At 37.0% G+C, this 17,126-nt stretch overlaps 1 protein-coding gene across 1 annotated transcript in view; it reads left to right on the top strand.

Moving 5' to 3' along the window:
* The window catches only part of clul1 (clusterin-like 1 (retinal)), a 30,614-nt gene extending 19,480 nt beyond the window's left edge, over positions 1–11,134 (top strand). The window contains exons 6-9 of the mRNA XM_039754174.1: positions 1,394–1,531; positions 2,382–2,596; positions 6,950–7,128; positions 10,872–11,134. Coding sequence (XP_039610108.1) covers positions 1,394–1,531; positions 2,382–2,596; positions 6,950–7,128; positions 10,872–10,887 — 548 coding nt within the window. The 3' untranslated portion in view covers positions 10,888–11,134. The remainder of the gene's footprint in view (positions 1–1,393; positions 1,532–2,381; positions 2,597–6,949; positions 7,129–10,871) is intronic.
* Positions 11,135–17,126: the final 5,992 nt, after the last annotated feature.

The following is a 17,126-nucleotide window of genomic DNA, read 5'->3' as shown; positions in this document are numbered from 1 at the left end:
TAAAATTAACTTCTCGATTAGAGATCTACAGCATTAGGTCACAGCTCCACAAGGGCCACACAGTGACAGGTTAGCAAGCTTTGCTGTCTTCAGCCTCTTCAGTTTTGACTTCAGATCTTGTCCAGACTACTGTCTGTATGGAGTTATGTATACTCTTTCTGTTCCCTCATATTTATTCTTGAAGTATTCCTAGACATGTTCAAGTTAGGTTTAATGGCACCATGTATGATTGAGGATGTGTGACTAAATGATTATGCTTGGCAATGGACTAGCAATCCTTCCATGGTTGATTCCAGCCTTGAGACCGTGAAATGAGCAGGTTTAGACGGAATGAATGAAATAAATGTATATTTGAGAAAATAGTATGAAAACATGCCCTTCTCTTTCATAAAAAAAAAATACATGACTAGCTGTATTTTAGCCAGTGCCTCTATAATTGATTAATTACAAATTGAATAATATTCACACTTACTTATTTAATACCAAAAAACACCCACGGTCATGGAATATTTTCAAACTTTATAATATTAAATGCTGCCTCCTCTTCAAATATAAAACCAAGTGTGTAATGTTTGTTGATTTTTTAACATAAAGTTTGTGCTAAACCCTTTGGAAAACTTAATTAAAGATAATGTCTCTGACATTATTATGCATTTGACTGATGGTTTAATATAACTATGGTATTTATAACGGCAGCTTCTGTAAATGTATTGTCTGAGCAGTAAGCATTAACTTGCCATGGCCGCCAGTATCCACCGCAGTACATAAAATCACTTGTAAAAGCCTACTAGTTATGTGCTTTGGTTCTGTAAAAAACACTGTGTGTACAATTAACTGCATGTGTCTTTATGTTCATATCATGCCTCCATAAGAGACCTACAGAGCTGAACAGCACTCAAGCATTCAATGGACATTTTAAGTGTGACACATGGCACAGATTTTCAAACAGGCATAGAAATTGACAAGCATGGTGCTATAGTTTTTATAATCATAATCCCTATTAAACTGAATTTAAGTCTCCTTCAGTGTATTTAATATGTGTATTCAAAATGTCAAATCATCTTTCAGTTCTCTTCAAATGCAAAATTAGAAGCTAATCTGAATATCTTTTTTTTTTTTTAATTTTAGTATAACTTCTGTTCTGAAGCTTGGATGATAGAAAAACTAAAGCTAACAATCAGATCCTAGCTACTTCAACCAAGAAAGTGTATTAAATAAATTAACTGTTCACAGCCTAAGTACTATACTGTATATCCAGATTTGTAATCTCTTACTTTATGGCAACATTTTGTTTGGATTAAATTTGTTTCACTAAATTTTGTTTAAACATAATCAGAATTTGGCAACCTTTATTACACAACATATTATTATTATTATTATTTGCTTATTACAGATCCAGAAAGGGCAAATCTTTCTTCTAGGATAATGATCAGACCAAACAAGAACCTGTGCAGAGCCCTCCGAAGAAATATCTCAGAGTGCTGGCACTTGCAAAGCAAATGTTATTTATGTCAGGAGCCTTTGTCACAAGGTAAGTAGAATCTGGTTGGCTATAATGTTTTTATTGATTTAAGGAAAATTAGATAAAGCTTCAGTTCCTCCCTAAAAAAATAAAAAGAAGCACAACTTTGCAGTGGTATAAGTTTCATCATGTGATCAAAGCTCATGGCTCATGCCACTTGACTCTGCTGTATATAAGCCATTTTTCCTTTTAATGAGGGAATATCGTTTCTTGGCTATGCCTCCTGAGAGACTTAGAAAAATAAATTCCACATATCTACTGTCTAGATTGCACAGCATTTAATTCTTTTCCTCTTGCTCAATAGCATTCAACCCTATCACCTGGCCACCTCTATTCCTGCAAGCTATGCAACCTTATCTCAGATTAACCAATTAAAAGCTTACTGAGCAAGGTATCCTGTCCCACTATGTATTAATACTCCCCAAACACTCTTATTCAATATGCTTTGTTTCTATCTGAAAACAAATATAGTAGTGTCACCCTAGAATAAGCAAGAATCCTCTTTATTCCCTTTTTGTTTTTAATTAATTTGAGTTTAAGGTTTCACTACAATAAATATATCACAGATCAGTAAGATATATAGTACCACATCTCATTTAAGTTCAATGCCCATCTAGAGGTAAGAGTAAGAAAATCATTTAAAAAAATAAAATATGGAATAGGCTAGGAATAATTAATCATGTTTAATTAATTGTGGACAACTTTAAAAAATGCCTGCCAATCTCAAAAACATTTGGAATTGATCTATGCAAAGTTAATTTATTTTACTCTAATGTCAGGTAAGGGGATTGATTGCTGTTCTGGCTAACAAGTTAACATTTGTATTTACTAATGTGAAGAATTTTTTTTCTCCATGAAGAATGCTCCAGTGTTCCTGAGTTGCGTTCCAAGCTCAGTGAAATCTCACAGCTTATGAACATCTCTATTCAGCAATACGAGGAAGTACTTCAGATAGTCCAACATCATGCTGAGAACACGGGTAGCTGGTTCAAGCACATGGCAGACAGTTTTGGCTGGGTGGCTGAACTTGTTAATGCTTCAGTGGATTCTGACAACATGTTCAGCATCACAACTGTAGGTTCTGATTATTAACTCTAACTAGGCAGCGTTCTCTTGTATTATTTGTTTATTTACATTGCTATTAATGATATTTAAACAAATGCATTGTGCATAATAATAAATATAATTTTTGTCTATTTAGGTGAAAATAGTCGTTAAAAACATCTTTGTAAAAAAAATGGTAAAGATATACATTTGTTTCACAGGTCTGATTCGCTTGATTGTATTATCATCTGAACTGTATAATCATACATTTTAGGTATAAAAAAGAGATCAATACTCTTAAATTAATTATGTTTTCTGATGATAAGTCAAAAATCTTTTAAAGATTATTTTTAATGTGTGTCACTCCTCACTCCTTTAGATCTTTTTATTTTTTTACATAGGATATATTTTTAATAAAAAATCATTTATCACTTAACTTCTAAAGTCACCTTTTGAATATCACACTTCACCCCACTTTGAGTCAGAAATCAGTCTTCACCATTGACTGAGTGAAATGTCATGTCAGAAATCAAGTATCACACTTCAATTAGCTGTACTTTTATAGCATGGGACATCAACCTTCATTGAGTCCCAAGACAGGCTTTGGAGCTGTGTTAGTCTTGACAACTGTAAGTAAGTAACTACATAAGTAAGTAAGTAAGTAGGTAGGTAGGTAACTAGGTGCTGTCAGAGACGGCTGGGGAGGCGACCCGGCCGGGATGCCTAGGAGGACTGGAGGAGGGCTTGTGCCTTCCCCAGACCATGTGGGGGAAACCACCCTGGTTGCTTTGGGGGCCATGGGTAGGGAGCTTGGAAGCTCAACCCTGTTGGGGCCCATGGTCACCACCAGGGGGCGCCCCGCTGCCTTCGGAGTCCTGGACCTCAGCACTTCCGCCACACCCAGAAGTGCTGGGGGGAAGAGGAACAGGGACACTCGGAGTGCTTCTGGGTACACAGCCGGTGCTTCTGCCACACAAGGGCATGTCGGCGGAAGGTCACTAGAAGACACCTGGAGCACATCCAGGTGGACATAAAAGGGGCCGGAGTCGGGTGGAAGAGGGACGAAGTCTTGGAGGAGAGGAGTGGAGGCGGCCAGAAGAGAAAGGCAGTGTGTGAAAGGCCTGGAGCTGAGCTGGGTGGAAGGGTGGCAACGCATCTGGGAGTGGTGGAGTGTATTATTGTAGTTATTGATTATAGTTTATGAGTACTGTGGAGAGGAGGGTGCTTTGTGCACTGTTGTGTGTTAATAAAGTCAACATTTGGACTTTTACCTGGTGTCTGGAGTCAAGTCTGAGGGTTCAAGAGGATGAGAGCACCCTCTGTCTTTCACAGTGCATACTGTAGTTAGATATTGTAAGTAAGTAAGACAGTCTACACCATACTGTATTCTCTGTTTTGATGATAGGTAAAATGTTATCCCTTCTCCTGCTATCTAGCCCACAGTCCTTTGTGTAGCTTTGGTTCTGCATAGTGCTGCAAATGTTACACAGTTTTTATTTATAATGCCTGTTAGTTATAGTACCATGTTTTTAAATGTCTGTGTTGTAAGTTCATGTTTTAACACTAGCTTAGCATGCGGAAAAAAGGCTTAAGTTCTTTAAAGCAATGAATTGTTTTCATATTTACTTTTTATAAAATTTGATTGAATATGTATCCAAAATACCTGGTAATAAGTTTCTTATAATAACTTATAATAATAACTGCTGGTTTACTAATACAGTATATAAAAGATATTATCTTCATGTTTTCCTTCTTACCAGCCCATTTACTATAAGTCAGTGCTCAAGGGTAAAAACTGCATATTACTAAGAAACCCTGAACCATAGTTAGAAGAAATATATTAGGTGTAATTATGCCACAAATGCTAAACAGATGACTTTAAAGTGGAAAGAGAAGAAACAGACAGAAGTGACAAAAAAAAAACATTACGAATTGAGTTAGAATTATGCTGTAAATACAACATTGCTAAAGCCAAGAAAATGGATGCCATAAAGGTACTTACACAAAATCAGAAAGAAAATTTAAAAATAAAAAATTTTTGAAAAGGATGCAGCCAAAAACTTCATCAAGTCAATCATATTGATTTAACAAAGCTAGTGGGAGGATTGTGTAGACGAGAGAACACTGATTTTGCCTTCAACAAATCAAATACTGTATATTGATTCATTACTTAAGGGGATATAAAAAAGACATGCTGCTTTAATAATAAATTAAAAAAGAAAGGCCTCTTGAACCTATTGATCACAAATGTATTTCTTCATCACATCATAGAAATTGACAAAGCGTACAGCATCAATGGCTGGGGAATGTGGGCTTAGAACATAGGCACTTGTCGGGAGACACACAAGAAATAAATCTGCTTTGTGACAAGGAAGAAGGTGTGGGTTTGCAAGCTGCTTAAAATAAGCTATCACTCCAGAAGTCACAAGATGACATTTCAACCTATTACTAAAACAAAAGGCAACCTCCTTAAGAGACAAAATGGTAGACAAATAAGATGTTAAAAATATTACAAATGTGCCAAAACAAAACATAATGTGTCAAAATTATTCAAACCCAGAATTATAACACCTACATATTAAAGACAAACTAGATAGTTGAAGTATTTCTGCTTACTGTGTGTTTTAAACTGGAATAAAGGATGTTTACCCCTCTGTCCATACTTTTCCCTCACTTTATAGTGTATGAATGAGGTACAATTTAAAGCCATTGTCACTTGTGAATTCATGTACCAATAAATATTTTGTAATGTCTAGGGAAGGGGTGGTCAACCCCGATCATGGAGAGGCGTAGTGCCAGCAGATTTTTGTTCCAACCCAGTTGCTTAACTAGAAGCCAATCTGCACCAATAAAAGGTCTTATTTAATTTCATAGCTTGTCAATGTTTTATATATACTATGTCAGTTCACTTTTAAATCATAGATTTTTTTCCTTGCTAATGAAAAAAGTATCATCCAAGTGATTTGTAGCCTAAAATGGATGAGTAATTTTCAGTTTTTCACTGTCTTTTCAGACTGCTTACTGTATTTAAACCAAATAGTGAATAATGAATACACAAAGGTGGAAATGAAGACAAACTACACATATAACTGCTGGTTCCATTGTCATTTGCATCTTATTGCTAAATAACGAATACTTAAAACATTGTATACAGCTGTTTAAAAATTGCTAAAATAAGCAATTAAGGGTTCAAAATCTTAACAAGCGAGACAACTAAAATGAAGCAGAAAATTTTCAGTTGAGCAATAAGTGCTTCCTCAGCAACCTGAAGCTACCACAGCCCTCCAGGACTGATGTTGCTCAGCCCTGATTTAAAGGGTCAGTGTCTTAAATAGCAAGCAAATTAAATGTCACTAATTAGGAAAATGTTTCGAATGAAAACCTGAGCCACTGTGACTCTCCAGGAACAGAGTTGGCCACCCCTGGTCTAGGGCATCTCGATAAATAAAGCAATATGTGTGATACTTCATTCTTTCTTGATAATGTTATAAACGCAAAAAAATATCCTTTGATGCACTCAGGGACAATAAAGCAGCTGCACTTTATTTTCGTAAATGGTCAGAGACCTGCTTAAGTTGTGTGCTCAGCAGCTTTATATAAGGCAGACTTGGAGTCTGGATGACAGTGTTTTGGAACTTATAATCAACCAAAGGTTATAATCTTCTTGTACATGGCACACAGAATCTTTTTTAATTAACTTATTACGGACACAGTAATTTACTTGCTTGGCAGCTTTTAGACCAAGTGAAACTTGAAATGCAAGATTATATTGTGAAAAGATACGCATTTCTGACCTGCATATGTGTATTTTTAGTTATTAGCATTACTTCAGTTTTCATCTCACAAAAATAAAAAGTGATTTTGGTCAGTTATATGTTGCTAATAACAAAATATCATTTAAAACAGTTTTTTTTCATAGGTGTATAAAATGTTTACCTGATTGTTATATGAATTTAATGACAGGCACAGATTGGTATTCATTTTATCTGTAAGCATCATTTTTTATTGTCATTTTGAACTTTGTCTGGGATCTTTTTGTAATTTGAGCTTCTTAAATTGTGATGTGTTATAATCCCTTGCTTTGTGTTTTTTATATATTATATAAAATGCTACCATATTTTATAGTGAAAGAGCAATATTATAGTAATATTATGTAATTATTAAACCTGTAACTGAAAAAGTAATTCTAATATGCTTGTTACAAAAGGAAAAAAAACATTGAACTTTAATATAATGTGTATAAAAAATACACAGGTTTTTACTTGTTTAGAACACAGTAAATTGACATAAATATTATTTTAGCTACATTAAGTGATTTCAGGCATTTGTTGTCTCATACCATGTACAGTATGTGAAAAATATAACAGAAATATTGTCCTGTAGGTTTTGCCTCGAGGAGATGAGACAGATCCAATGAGCACCTCAGATACCACAGTAAAAGTGAACCTGTTGAGCTCCCCCACTTTCACTTTTACTGTGCCAGATGGATTAAAAGTACAAGACCCTGCTTTTGTCAAATATGTGGCTGGAGAAGCTTTGGAACGTTACAAAATGCTATTTAAGTAAGTTTTCCGAAATATTTTTCATATTGTATATAAAGTGTATAACAGCAACGCACAAGGCCTTAAATTACTGCAATTTAACAGTCTTATACACTGTCTTAAATTAATTAAATCAAACATCAAAACTATACAGACATGTCACCCTCTCTGCTGCCAAGACTGGCTGTCCATTTAGCACATCCTTGCAGTGACTCCTAAGCTCCCTTGCACCATCATGCTCCTCTCCCTTCCTGGATATTCTTCCTTCCATGAATTGACCTGTTATCATGTTCCTCTTAACTTTGGTGGCTATTAGTATATTACCTACGGATTTACTTCTAAAACTGGTCAAGTGTGGTCCATCAAATTCTTCACTCCCACAGACCACACTGCTCTCTAGCAGCTCTTGCAGACTATTCTGTCTCTGCTTCTTAAAGTATAGAAACTTCTGTGAATAAACACAGCTCCAGGTACTCAATATTATCTCAATATCTTCAATATCATGTATGTGTACAGTGCCTTCAGAAGGTATTTAGACTCCATCACTTTTTTACACATTTTGTTATGTTGCAGCCTTGTGCTAAAAGCGTTTACATGCACTTTTCCATCATCAAGCAGCTCTCAATACCCTAGAAAGAAAAAGCAATTTGTTGATTTTAAATTAGCTGAATTTTTGAAAATGTATTAAACATTGAAAAAAAAACCCTGAAATTTCCCAATGACACAAGTATTCAGACCCTTTTCTCAGCATTTTGTGGATGCACCTTTAGCAGCAATTACAGCTTTCAAATCTCCTTGTATATGATGCAAAAAGTGTTGCTTTGCAGATCCTGTTAAGCTCTGTCACATTGGATGGCGAGTGTTGGTATTTTCTGGTCTCCCCAGAGATGTTCGATTGGGTTCAAGTTTGGGCTCTTTGCTGGGTCACTCAAGAACATTCACAGAATAGGCCCTTAATGGCATCTGTGTTGTCTTTCCTTTGTGCTTAAGGTCAACCTTCAGCCCAGTCTGAGGTCCAGAACTCCACCAGGTCAGGTTTTTATCATGGATATCTCTGTACTTTTCTCCATTCAGCTTTCCCTCAACACTGACTAATCTCCCAGACCCCGCACTATTGATGTATTGCAATAGTGGTTGTCCTTCTAGAAGGTTTTCCCATTTCCACACAGGCTCTCTGAAGCTCAGCCAGTGTAGCCATCAAGTTCTTGGTCTCCCTTCTTACATTGTCCTTCTCCTCTGACTGCTCAGTTTGGACAGGCAGCCAGCTCTAAAAAAAGGCTTGGCTGTTATAAACTTATTCCATTCAAAAATTATTGGGGCCATTATGATCTTGTGAAGTTTCATTGCAGCTAAAATTTTTCCGTAGCCTTCCCTAAATCTGTGCCTCAAGGCAATCCTGTCTCTAAGCTTTGTAGACATTTCTTTAGACTTCATGGCTTGGTTTTTGATCTGATACATATTGACAACAGTGGGACGTTATATAGACAGGTGTGTGCCTTTCCTAATCATGTGTAATCAATTAAATCTACCACAGGTGGACTTCAAATAAGGTGTAGAAACATTTTAACAATGAACAGTACAATGGGAAGTACCTGAGCCAGATGTCAAGTGTCATAGCAAGCATCTGAATACTTGTGTCAATGTATTATTTCAGTTTATTTTTAATAGATTTGCAAACATTTCTAAAATCCTGTTTTCATTTAGTCTTTCTAGGGTACTGAGTGCTGTTTGATGAGGAAAAATAAATAAAAACAATTTTACCATAAAGCTACATCATAGGAAAATTAATAAAAAGTGAAGGGGTCTGAATACTTTCTGAAGGCACTGTATACATAATCCTATTGTTTGATACCTCAGTATTAACAGCTTGAAGATGCTGACTGTACCCAATTAAACCATTGCTCCTAGCAGCAACGCAAAAAGATCAGATTCTATCAATACCTTTCTTTACCTGGTGTTTGATAGTTCTTGGGGGTTTTGTGTTCTCATTTTTATCCAGCATTTTGGCATTCCTTCCCAAATCCACTATTTATGTCTTAATGCTTATTGTTGGTCATGCCTGTTGGGGATTATGTCCCATATATACCATATTTATAACCATCTATTTTCAAACCCATTTAATCCACTTTGAGACCATGATCATATCCACATGTTATATATATATATATATATATATATATATATATATATATATATATATATATATATATATATATACAGTCCATTTACTGTTCATACATAAACACTTTACATAATACCTACTTTAGCTATATTAAATGAAAAGCTCTTTCAGTTCCGGAGAACTAAGTTTGAATCCTGCACCAGTCACAGTTTTTGTAGTAACTGCTGTATGTGTTCTACCCATGTTCACATATATTTTCTTCAGGTACTATGTCTACCTCTCGCACTCTAAAATACATACCTTCAGATTCTACAGACTTGATTAGTATAAGTGAGTGAGTGAGTGAGTGAGTGAGTGAGTGAGTGAGTGAGTGAGTGAGTAAAAGAGTGTGTGTGTGTGTGTGTGAACATGTGATGAACTGGCTCCCTAATTGGTTTGCTTTTGCTTCGTGGCCAGTGCTAATGAGATAGGCTTCCACATTCTTCAAATATAAATTGGAACAAGCAAGTTAAAAAATGGATGAACAAAAAAATTGATGGATGGGTTAGGAAAATGATAGGCATAGATACTGTATGTTATTGCTGAGTATATAAGGTAAAATCTTTGACTAAAAATTTTAAACAAAACATAGTTTATTATTATTTGTTATGAAAAGATGCATAACATAATTTATTAGAAGATGTGATCACTAGCTAGACCCAAAAACATTAATATGTTTCTGTAATCTGTAATAAACTTTAAATAGACTTTAATTTGTTGTGAAAGTGTATGTTTCGTGAAATCCCTTTTATAGTGTCTGTCACAAGACAAAAAGTAAGAGATGAAACAAGTTCATAGGCAGTTTCATTAAGTTCCCACAGCACATACTAAGAGTAAATCATTTTGTACCTTTCCTAGGGTGATTCCACAAAGAACTGCAAGAAAGCCAGTACTCTTGTGCCCTTCTGATATTAGCAGCATAAATTTGATTTTTTTTTAGGGGAAAGGGCATGAAGGACAATTGAGAATTGTATCTCTTTAAGGTCAACTGAACAATCAGGGATGCAGAGACACAAGGCACCAGTAGAAGGAGTTCTATCCTACCATCCCTAGAGCCAAAGAACGGCCATGCTTGACAGTAGTGGTTAATGGGTCTTTGGCTCGAAGTGACTCTGGAGGGGGACTTAACGCTACCTCACAGAAAAGGGAATTGTTAATCTAGATTTGACAGTTACACTGCAGTAAGGGATCACCAACAGGAGTAAGAGGGGCCAGGACTGACAGATAACGAGGGTGAGGTGGGGATAGGGAAGTAAGAAAACAAAGTGGTTTAAGGTAAATGAGTGAAATATATTATCTGGTACTTGAAAATGGAAACTCAAAAAAGAAGGCATAGTGAAGCTACAGGCTTGATGTTATTATGCTAGCTATTTTTCTCTCTCATGTTTATTTTGTTAATAAGCACAATTTTGGATATTTAGAAGTTCTTAGTGTCATTTTAGATACAAGGGAATGCTACATGAGCACTCACTTATTTTATATTAGGTTTACGAAAAAACATTTAAATCTCAGGGAGAACTTTATACTAAAGTATTTTAGAGTACTAAATGCAAATGTAAAGCTGGGCAACAGTTCACTTCTTAAACATATTTTTGTGTTGCAGGCATGATGTTCCTTGAAGAAGCAATGATTGGAAGTGTATCTTTTTTATTGCTAAGAAAAAAATATTTTCGATGTATTGCATAAAACATAAGTTTAAGGTAATAAGTACTATATTCAATAATTTGTTGCAAATGTATAATGTAGCTTACAAAAACTTACATTAATGCAGTTAATATTTTAAAGTATTAGGACAAGTTATGCTGCCCAGCTGGTCTGTCGATAGGCATAATCATCATTAAACTAATAAAAGTGCTTTGCGAAAAACTTATGTTTTAATTAATTGATTTACAGTATTTTCATAAACTGCTTTACCATATTAGCTGTCCTTAAACACACAAAAATACAATTCATTGCTGAATAAATAATTAGAGAATTGTGTTTTTGTATGCAATCAAATGCAGGTACTAAAAATCAACCCAACAGTTTTACAGAGACGCTAAAATAATTAACATCAAGGTAACCAGATGTGATGCCACCTCACAGCACTTGGAGCCTGATTTTATCCCCTGTTAAGGCGGCTACTGCATGGAACTTGAAAATTCTTTTCTCTTCACTCTGTTCACCTCAGACTATAAATATAACACCAGGTCAGGCCACTTGCAAAAATTCTCAGATCACTCTGCAATTATGGGGTGTACTGAAAAGGGGGATGAGACAGTGTATAGAAGTCAGGTGGAGAACTTTGTTTCCTGGTGCAGAAAGAATTGTCTGTAACTTAACAACAGAAAAACCAAGGAACTGGTTGTTGACTTTCACCACACCAAAGTGAGTCTATGTCCAGTCACTTTTCAGGGAATGAATGTAGAGTCGCTCTACTCCTACAAGTACTCAGGAGTCCACATCAATGACAGGTTCGACTGGTCTCTGAACACAGAGGAACTATATAAGAAAGGGTAAAGCAGGCTCTTTTTTCTTAAGAAACTACATTCCATGAATTTAAGTAGTGACATCCTTTCCATCTTCCACAACTTTGTGATGACCAGTGTGATTTTGTATGCCGTGATGTGCAGGGCTGGCAACATCACTTCCAAAGAGGCCCACCAAATCAACAAACTAACTAAAAGGGCAGGCTCAGTGGTGGGGTGCACTCTGGACCCTCAAGAGGTAGTAGCGAAGGATGGAATTAAAATAAAACTGAGTTTTATTATGAACAGTGCTACACATTCTCTCCGACAGGCTAACACTGAGAACTTTCAGCCAATGAATTATTCAACAGAGGTGTGACAGATTTAAAGAGATTCTCTAAAAAGACAAGCCTATAAACAAATAAAGTTCTATCTGATCTCTCAATGTATTCCGTCTATTGTGTGCCAGGAATATATTGCCAGGAGATATTTCTGCCTCCTATTACAGTTCAAAGACAAAATGGTTAGGCTGACTGGCAAGTGCATCCCCATCCAGTGTTGGCTTCCTGGCTTGAGACTAGTTAAAGAGTAACAGGCTCTCGTGGTCAGATTGGCTATACTTTACAAAACAAATTTAGAAAAAAAGACAGTTATTTAATAGGACTTCAGATATCAATTTTTGGTGACACCTCCTGGTTAATAAATGTAACAACAAGTAATGGTTACTGCCTAAAGCATGGATTCAAAAAATTTTACAATTTGACTGATTGAAATACTGTACCTTTTACTACCTTTTTAGTCTTTTATTCAGTGAAATAAAAGTTGAAGAGGCTCTAAAAATATTATAAAATGCTTAAAGCAAACTGCCATACTCCTTGATTCTTTGGGGAAAATAATTTCAAATGTGCTGGGAAGTATGAAATATTTTAGGATTTTGGAGTCTGCTGATGTTATCTTAACACACAATGAATCAGTACCCAGTGTTTATTAGAATGACCAACAATAAGGTGAAATATGGAGCAAGGCAAAGCCAAGCTCTGTAGACAAAGCATTTTCATAATAGCCAATTCACTATTTAACTAATGAACAATATTCATATATTGGTCTCATGATTGAATGATGCACTCTAATGGACCATTTCCTCCCTTACACACAGTGCTGTTGGAATAGGTTCCAGTCTCCACAACCCTAGGCTGGACTGAGTGGGTTTGGAAATGTTAGGTTATTCACAAACATATACCACAGGATGGCAAATGAAAAAATGTATAAAAGGCTAAGAAGAAGGTTGTGATGAGTTTGTGCTTCACCTACCCCTCCTCAAAAGATTGAACTCATAACCTGAATACTGTCAGACCAGCAAAACACAGGAAGAACAAGCAGTAGTTTGGCTGACCTGAAGAAAAGTTGTATAAACTTGAGAAATGTGGTGGGAACATATTACAAGCCTTTTGTAACAAGTTTTGACTTTAAGAATGAATCCCTGCTAACAGCTACATAATAGCTACATATTTATATAAAGCACAATTTACATGTTTATAAGCTTTTGGGACACAGAATCCTCTTGAGTCAGTCTTGCATTTATCCTTCTATTGTCTAATCTGCTTTTCTTGACCACATAAATCGACCCACATTCCAGTAAAACCTTACACTGAAAAATCTGGAGCACTGTCAAAGTGCAGGATTGAACATAACATTAGTAAGTGTAATCCTGTTGGGTATGTTGATAAAATGGACTGCTGCCAATTTTCACAAAGACACTCAATTGTGAAAGTTTTGTTTTATATATACACTGACCTAAAGGATTATTAGGAACACCATATTAATACGGTGTTTGACCCCCTTTCACTTCAGAACTGCCTTAATTCTACGTGGCATTGATTCAACAAGGTGCTGAAAGCATTCTTTAGAAATGTTGGCCCATATTGATAGGATAGCATCTTGCAGTTGATGGAGATTTGTGGGATGCACATCCAGGGCACGAAGCTCCCGTTCCACCACATCCCAAAGATGCTCTATTGGGTTGAGATCTGGTGACTGTGGGGGCCATTTTAGTACAGTGAACTCATTGTCATGTTCAAGAAACCAATTTGAAATGATTCGAGCTTTGTGACATGGTGCATTATCCTGCTGGAAGTAGCCATCAGAGGATGGGTACATGGTGGTCATGAAGGGATGGACATGGTCAGAAACAATGCTCAGGTAGCCCGTGGCATTTAAACAATGCCCAATTGGCACTAAAGCTGCTTTTCCACTGCATAGTACGGCACGACACGGTTCAGTACAGCTCACTTTTGCGGGGCTTTCCACTGGGAACAGTACCTGGTCCTTTTTTTAGTACCACCTCAGCCGAGGTTCCAAGCGTGCCGAACCGTTACCAAAATGTGACGTGTAAACTCTGCTGGTCACTGATTGGCCGGAGAAAATCGTCATTACTGCGTCACTGGCTATTCTTTTCTTTAAAGGTACAGACACGCGGAAGTTTCGAAAGTTCTCCAGCCACTGAGTGTTTGTAAAACCGGGAACAATCACATCCCACCACTCTGAAGCACGGTTAAATGTCCAAACAGATGGTCTGTTGCGGCGACTTTTTTGCAAAATGCTTTGCAACAGTGATAAAAGTTAGCTAGTGATGTGCTTTTTTTAGATGCTTAACCTTGCGCGTCATCGAGCTAAAGTGTTGTCGTTGTCTGCGTGTTGTTGTAAAAGTTCCACGGTGTCACTGCAGTAGAGGCGGCGCAACTATAACGACACGTGAATAATCCCACCCACTCTAAAGCGGTACTAAACTGCAGTCGAAACGCAAACCGAGCTGAACTGAGCCGAACCAAGGTGAGCTGTACTGAACCGTGTCGTGCCGTACTATGCAGTGGAAAAGCGGCTTTAGGGGTCTACAGTGTGCCAAGAAAACATTCCCCACACCATTACACCACCACCACCAGCCTGCACAGTGGTAACAAGGCATGATGGATCCATGTTCTCATTCTGTTTACGCCAAATTCTGACTCTACCCTTTGAATGTCTCAACTGAAATCGAGACTCATCAGACCAGGCAACATTTTTCCAGTCGTTAACTGTCTAATTTTGGTGAGCTTGTGCAAATTGTAGCCTCTTTTTCCTATTTGTAGTGGAGATGAGTGGTACCAGGTGGGGTCTTCTGCTGTTGTAGCCCATCCGCCTCAAGGTTGTGCGTGTTGTGGCTTCACAAATGCTTTGCTGCGTACCTCGGTTGTAACGAGTGGTTATTTCAGTCAAAGTTGCTCTTCTATCAGCTTGAATCAGTCGGCCCATTCTCCTCTGACCTCTAGCATCAACAAGGCATTTTCGCCCACAGGACTGCCGCATACTGGATGTTTTTCCCTTTTCACACCATTCTTTGTAAACCCTAGAAATGGTTGTGCGTGAAAATCCCAGTAACTGAGCAGATTGTGAAATACTCAGACCGGCCCGTCTGGCACCAACAACCATGCCACGCTCAAAATTGCTTAAATCACCTTTCTTTCCCATTCTGACATTCAGTTTGGAGTTCAGGAGATTGTCTTGACCAGGACCACACCCCTAAATGCATTGAAGCAACTGCCATGTGATTGGTTGATTAGATAATTGCATTAATGAGAAATTGAACAGGTGTTCCTAATAATCCTTTAGGTGAGTGTGTATATATATATATATATATATATATATATATATATATATATATATATATATATATAAGTATAATAAAATGTCAAACCTGCTTATTGAAGTTCAGAATGGTGTATTTTGGCCGTAATGGGCAAAAGGTGGGAAACAAAGATCCCACTCATGCATGATTCAAAATCGGACTAATTAGGACTCTGCAATTAAAGGAATACACAATAACTGAACGCAGGATCTGACCCAATGGGAAATGTGTACTAACTAACCATGCTTTCACTGATGGTAGATATGGGATAAAAAAAATCAAAATGACATTTTACTTAAAAAAATGTTGTTTTAGTTTACATGATTATCATACTGGTATGAGTGGGATAGCAGTGTGGGAGATCTAAATTCAAGACCAGACTGATACCATAGCTCAGTGCTTACCAACGGAAGTGAGAGCATCATCCTTTTTCTTTTATCTCCAACTCCAGTCTGTTATCAGGTCTTGTGGTATTTCTCTGTCTTCTACATTCCCTTCTCATCCTCCTTTAACTTTTTTGTCATTCTCTGTCCACTCAGACAAAATTGGTCACTATTACTTATGCCTTTTTACATAAGGCTGCCTTCATGTCCTTGCCCATTTAGTCAGTCTGGGAAAGGCGTCTATTACTGTCTGCTCCTCTTAAATCAGGTTCGGATTTTTAAGAACATTGGTTTTGCCTCTTGAAATCCCAATCACCACTATACACAACTTAAAGTTGTGCATTACCTGTATATATCCTCCATGAATGGTGTACTATGGGCACTTCTAATGACCCTGTTGTTCTTTTTGCTCTTCTACACAGCAAGTACCCTTTACCAGGTACCTGTTGTTTTCATAATAACTAAAACAACACTTAAATTTGACTTCACAGTATTAATTTATAACAAATTGAACAATTCTCCTTTCTTGGTCATCTTATGATGATCTGTCCTTATCCGAAATGCATATTCATCCTGTACCACACAGACGTGAAATTGGCTGTATGAATGTGGGTGTATATACGTCATGGTCTTGGTAAGGTTGATCTCTCAGGTCATTCTTAGAAAAAACAGAAAAATCAATAGTTTTGGAAATGTCTGCATTGGCAGAATGAGAGCAGCAACAAGTCATGAAATTAGATAACGGGTTTAATTAACATCAAAAATCAGCTTCTAATTAAGCGTTGGAGTTTGAAATCCCAGTTCATCTCATTTCTGTTTCATTTAATGATGAAAGGAATAAATTAAGAGGACTGAATCTTTAAAAACAAGGCCGTTAAAATGAAGGGAACATAAGTCAATTAGCAGTGAAAACTGATTACTGATTAGGGAAAGGGTTTGAATGAAAACCTGCAGCCACTGCGACCTCCAGGCCCGGAGTTCGACAACTCTGTTATACGCTCTACCTTCTCGAAAACCTGACTTTTAGTGCGGCTTGCGTTTCATGCAGAATTAGTTTCATTCTTGCCCTCTAGAGCAGCGGCACTGGCTTCGGTATTTGCCTTCGCGTCTTGGTATAAACAGGTTCAAACAATCGATTGATGCAAATACACGAAATGCTGCTTTATTGACGTATAATGGAAACACGTGGTAATAAAAACAAAATCTGCCGTCACTTTGTTTTTCGGCGGAACTGACGACGACAACAGCGTAAGCAGTCGACCTATACAGTATTAATAAAAAAGGCACGTGATCTTCTTGGGCGTCTCTTTCTCCTTTCTCACCACTAATTGGTGGATATTACTGAAAGGCCCCGCCTACTCAGAACT

This window comes from Polypterus senegalus, chromosome 5 (assembly GCF_016835505.1).
Source record: "Polypterus senegalus isolate Bchr_013 chromosome 5, ASM1683550v1, whole genome shotgun sequence".
NCBI lineage: Eukaryota > Metazoa > Chordata > Cladistia > Polypteriformes > Polypteridae > Polypterus > Polypterus senegalus.
Note: the sequence above shows the minus strand (reverse complement) of the source record. Positions and strands in the feature narration are given on the sequence as shown.